This window comes from Chrysochloris asiatica, unplaced genomic scaffold (assembly GCF_000296735.1).
Source record: "Chrysochloris asiatica unplaced genomic scaffold, ChrAsi1.0 scaffold02377, whole genome shotgun sequence".
Classification (NCBI taxonomy): Eukaryota; Metazoa; Chordata; class Mammalia; order Afrosoricida; family Chrysochloridae; genus Chrysochloris; species Chrysochloris asiatica.
Genome location: NW_006410895.1, coordinates 4,242 through 9,581, shown reverse-complemented (window position 1 = coordinate 9,581; position 5,340 = coordinate 4,242). Strand labels below are relative to the sequence as shown.

Below are 5,340 nucleotides of genomic sequence, written 5' to 3'. Positions count from 1 at the left end.
GCTCATGGAATTCACTGGTCTTATCACATTCCTTGTCGTCCTGAAGCAGCTGGTCTGACTAAGTGATGCAATGACCTTGAGAAGACACAATTATAGTGCCAGCTAAGTGACAATGCCTTGCAGGGTTGGGGCAATGTTCTCCAGGAGGTTGTATATGGTCAAAAACAGCGTCCGCTACATGGTGCTGCTTCTCCAATTGCCAGGATCCATAGGTCCAGGAACCAAGGGGTGGAAATCCAAGTGCTAGCGCATGTTATTACTCCGAGTGACCCACTTGAAAATGTTTTACTTCCTGTCCCTGTGACCCTATGCTCTTCAGGTCTGTCTGAGTGTTTAAGTTCCCAAGGGAGGAATACTCCCATTTAAAGACACAACACTGATTCCACTAAGCCTCTGAATCAGAGTCCTGGTGAGGTGTTCTAGGATAAGCACTGGATGTCAAGGTTGTTTGAACCACAAAGCCAGCAGCTCAAACTCACCAGTGCTCCTTGGGTCCCTATGAGTCAGAACCAACTGAATGGCACTTAGCAACAACAACATGCCTCTAGATCAACAAGCAAAGAAGGAAGTTACTGGACTGGGTGGTGTGATTGAAGGAGAATTTGGTTTGTTTGACATTACCTAACAGAGCTCTGGTAGTGTAGTGGTTAGGAGTCGGGCTGCCAACCTCAAGGTGAGCAGTTTGGAACTACCAGCTATTCTGTGGGAGAAAGATGAGGCATTCTGTTCCCGTAAAGATTTGCAGCCTTGGAAACCCTATACAGGGTCGCTATGAGTCAGAACCGACTCCACGGTACTTAACAACAACAATGGAGGTAAAGAATGTGTGTGGTATCCAGGAGATTCCTTAGGACCTCTTTTAGTACCACCATGTCCTGTGATCAAAGTCAGTGGCAAATTCCAATTCCAGCATGATTACTAATAGCCCGGACCCTTCAGGAATGAAGGTTTGGGTCACACTATCCAGCAAAGAATCATTACCAGCTATGGGCTTGCTAAGGACAAAGGGAATATGGAATGAGGAATTGAAATGGTAGTTTTAAATACCAGTTGCAACCACGTGACCAGCTGCAGAAATGAGGGCTGTAATTGATAGGAAGATATACAATACATACATACATATATATATGGAGCTCTGTAGCATAGTGGTTATGAATCGGACTGCGAGCTGCAAGGTCAGCAGTTCAAAATTACCAGCTGTCCCTCAGGAGAAAGATGAGGCTTTCTGCTCCCGTAAAGATTTACAGCCTTGGAAGCCCTGTACAGGGTCGCTATGAGTGACCTCCATCATATCATATCATATCATATCATATCATATCATATCATATCATATCATATCATATCATATATCATATCATATCAACAACGTATATATGGATATTGTTGTTGTTTAGGGCCACTGAGTCAGTATATATAAAATCACAAGTGTTGAAAATGGGTTCTATTTCTTCATAAGATAACATGGGGATTCTCATCTCTCAAAGACATTCATTGCCAAGTAGGGATTTTTTTGTTATTATCCTTAGATTTTTATTTTGTTTTCAAAATAAGACGATTAGTACCAAGGTACCAGAAATGATCCTCTTTTCTACTTACATTAAAATGTTTCTTATCAGACTTCATCTTAAACTTCTTTAGTTGAATTGAACCACAAAGCATACACAAACCCCAAGCCAAACATAATCCCGAAGCCAAACCCACTGTCCTTGCAAGGATTCCAAGTCATAATGAATAACCTCACAGGATACAGTAGAACTGCCTCACAGGTTTTCTAAGGTTGTGGAAGCTGACTGCCTCATCTTTCTCCCAGGGGGTATTGTCGGGGCGGTGGGGAGGGTCACAGCTTGCTGACCCCTGGTTTAGGGTCCAGGGAGAATGCATGGGGCAGAGTCTGGAGAATAGGTTTCAACTTGGACTGAACTTCTGGCTCTTGTCCCCTTTACATCTTCTCCTCTGTCTCAACAACATGTATGGCTCCTACTGTGATTCTGACACTCATCCTAGATGACCAAGCACCAGTCCTGACTTCACTCACATCCTCTGCATGTTTTACCCTCCCCTCTACTACCTGCCTGGGACCCCTTTACCCCCTATTAGAAGGAAGACAGCCATTTCTTCAGACAACTCACTGCATTTCAGTAGGTAGAGATTGCCCACTGAATAAGAGGAAAGAACACATATGAGTGATTTCTGCCCGCTTTGTAAGAAACAGGGCAATCAAAGATAGGTAAGACCACCCACCTGAGTTAAGTGTCCCCTCTTGTTGCAGTTGGTCCCTCCAATGAAGACCATGTTGGGCATGATGGGCTTGGGGTACTGGAACACAAAGTCGTATCTTAAAAGATGGATGGAGCCTTTCTGTCCTAAGGTGACTAAGTCCACATCTCTCTTGAGGAGATCTGAGGCAATATCTTTAAACTTTGAATTAATAAATTTGATAATAGGGACCTCCAACAAATTAACAAGAAAGTTGATCACCCGCTGGCAGAAAGTCATCTGGTCTGTGAACTGAGTATAGTCTCTGGGAATGTAGGACACAGGGTTGGGGCTTCCGCTGGACATCTGCTCTAGGGCACCTGGATAGCCCCGGAAGAAGTACACGGAGGGCAGGTCGAGGTACTCAGCCAGGATCATGTTACAGATTAAAGCTGGGTCTGTGAAAATAGCATCGAACTTACTCTCTCTGAGGAACCGCAGGGTCTCTGAGTCCTTCAGAAGACTCTCACAGTTGGTTAGGTACATGTCACCAAGAAGCATGACATTCCTGTACTCCATCAGAGGTTTCATCAGGAAAGAACTCTCAGCAAAGATGCTGTTTCCAAAAGTGTGAAAACGGTCCTTCATCTCGTCCTGGGAATAGGGCACTGCATAGGTTCTTCTTGTGTAGTATTTTGAGTCACTCAGGAACAGATTAACATCTGGCACCAACACCACAATGTCATGCCCCCTGTTGCTGAGATGCTCAACTACCTCCTTCATGCTAAGCCAGTGGCTCCCATCCAGAGGAATAACCAACAGCTTGCCTCCTCCAACCACCCCCCACAGTGCTAACAAGAATACCCCCACGGAAGCCCTGTGATGTGCTTGGAGAAGGCAGGCCATGCTGAAGGGGAGCACTGTGGAGAAATTGAGGGACAAAGAGGTAGAGATGAGAGAAAAAGAGATCAAGAGACATAGAGAAAGAGATAGAGATAGAGAGAACGTAGTCGTCAATAGAGACAGAATGATAGAGCACCCAAGAGACAAGAGAATATAAAGATGGAAACTATTGGGCAAGACTCAGAGTGACAAAACAGGGAGGGAGCTGACCGGTGTTCTACTTGCTCAGCACCTGGCTGTGGGCCACAGTGTGGGGCATTTGGAAAGCAGGTTTTATAAGTGAAAGGTGATTCGTGGAATATTCTGGAACAGATTGGAAAGAGCTAGTCACACTCAGATGAGCTGGCACGAGTAACGCAGACACTGAGAAGGCATGCTGTCTGGACAAGGAGAAGAAACTTGAGGAACAGGAGCTAAGAGGCCACTCCAAGCACAAGTCAGTGGTTCAAATTCAACAGCTGCTCCTCACAAACCCTGTACATGATCATATGGATCATAACCGACTTGATGGCACTTAACAACAACAGCCAGGATGCAAATGCATTGCAGGGTAGGTGAAGACTGTGAGGTGCCAGCTAGCTGCAGTTCCCTAGGTTCCCTACTAGGGAGGGGTGCCAGCTAGCTGCAGGTCCCTGGGCTCCCTACTAGGGAGGCACAAGAACAGGCTGTCCTGCTCATAACCATCAGGGGCAGCTGGTCAGGGTCCAGACATCAACAAGACACCAAGCCCTCTGTCATCCCATCAACTCTGATTCATCATGACCAATAGGACCGGGGAGAAGTGCCCATAAAGTTTCCAAGTCTGTAAACCTTCACAGAACCACACCAGTCACCTCTTTTTCCCTTGGGGTGGCTAGTGGGTTTGAACAACTGAACTTTCAGGCAACAGCTGAGCACTGTCGACCACTGTGCCACCAGGGCTCACTGAGCACAGCCAAAGTGAAAACCAGAGTTTGAGCAACTCCGGATGGGTATAGGCAAACTGGTATTCAGGTATGTGCAGTTGTATTCCTAGGAGAGAACTGAAAGAAACATCCGTGTTACTGTTGTTCACGGGACAATTCTTTTAGAAGGGATCACCAGGTCCGTCTTCCTGGTTTGTGTTCCACCAAAGATGACCTTGTTGGTGGGACAAACTGACAGACAGGTGGTGGCAAAGTATCAATGAACAGGAAAAGATAGAAACATTAACTGCCTCTTCCCCACCAATACTAATCAGGTTACAGAATGGGACCAATACCACCCAAGAGACAAGCTAGAATACTAATCAGGTTACTGAATGGGACCAATCCCTCCTGCCCAGAAGATAAGCTAGAATGTTAATCAGGTCACCAAATGGGACCAATCCCTCTGGTTCCCCTCCTGTCCTCAAACAGGTCAGCATCGTAGCCCCTCCCAAACCTGACCCCATATAAGCCCATGTTGCCCTCCATTTGGCACTCAGAATCTGCAGAAGCTAGCTGCTCTGAGCCAGAAGGCTAAATAAAATCTGGAACTCTGCTTCACCTCTCTGAGTGGCCTCGGTTTCTTCAACCACAGATCAAGAGCTGCCATGACACGCTCCATCCGAGGGCTGCTGTGGGACTCTCGAATCTAAAACTGCTGTAACATCAATATTGTTGTTGTTGTTAAGAGCCATTGAGTCATTCTGACCCAAAGCTATCCTGCATAGGGTTTCTGAGGAGTGGCTGTTGGATTTGAACCGCCGACCTAGTGGTTATGAATCAGGCTGCTAGCCTCAAGGTCAGCAGTTCAAAACTACCAGCCATTCCACAGGAGAAAGAGGAGACTTTCTGCCTATGTAACGATTTACATCCTGGAACCCCTATGCAGGGTCACTATGGGTCAGAACCTACTTCATGGCACATAACCATCACCAAATGGAAGACTTGGTTCCATACTCTCTCCTTGAAGATCATGTCTGAGAACACTAAGAGACCTCTGGGAACATAGAAACAGGACTGGGGCACTGGGGATCTTCTTCAAGATAATGACAAAATAGTCCTCTGGCAAAGCCCACAGGTGGGAGTGAAAAGTATTTGGCAATAATTAAGCAACACAGATCAAAAGGGTTTGTCAACACCGCATCAAAAGAACTCTCCTTTATGAACTCAACTGCCCTGCACGTTTATGCGATGGACTGCAAAGCCAGTTTGAACCACAAGGTTGGCAGTTCAAGCTCACCAGTCACTCCTCGGGAACCCTATACAGGGTCGCTGTGAGTCAGAACCTACTCCACAG

General features: G+C 46.2%; 1 protein-coding gene across 1 annotated transcript; it reads right to left on the bottom strand.

The window, feature by feature from the left end:
- Window positions 1-2,217: 2,217 nt before the first annotated feature.
- LOC102813037 (UDP-glucuronosyltransferase 1-6-like) lies at window positions 2,218-3,102 on the bottom strand. The gene has a single exon (XM_006878065.1). The coding sequence runs from the start codon at window positions 3,100-3,102 to the stop codon at window positions 2,218-2,220; it is 885 nt and encodes a 294-aa protein (XP_006878127.1).
- Between the last annotated feature and the right edge of the window lie 2,238 nt (window positions 3,103-5,340).

Excerpts from the sequence above, each read along its gene's own strand:
- LOC102813037 (XM_006878065.1), bottom strand. The coding sequence starts at position 3,102 with ATGGCCTGCCTTCTCCAAGCACATCACAGGGCTTCCGTGGGGGTATTC.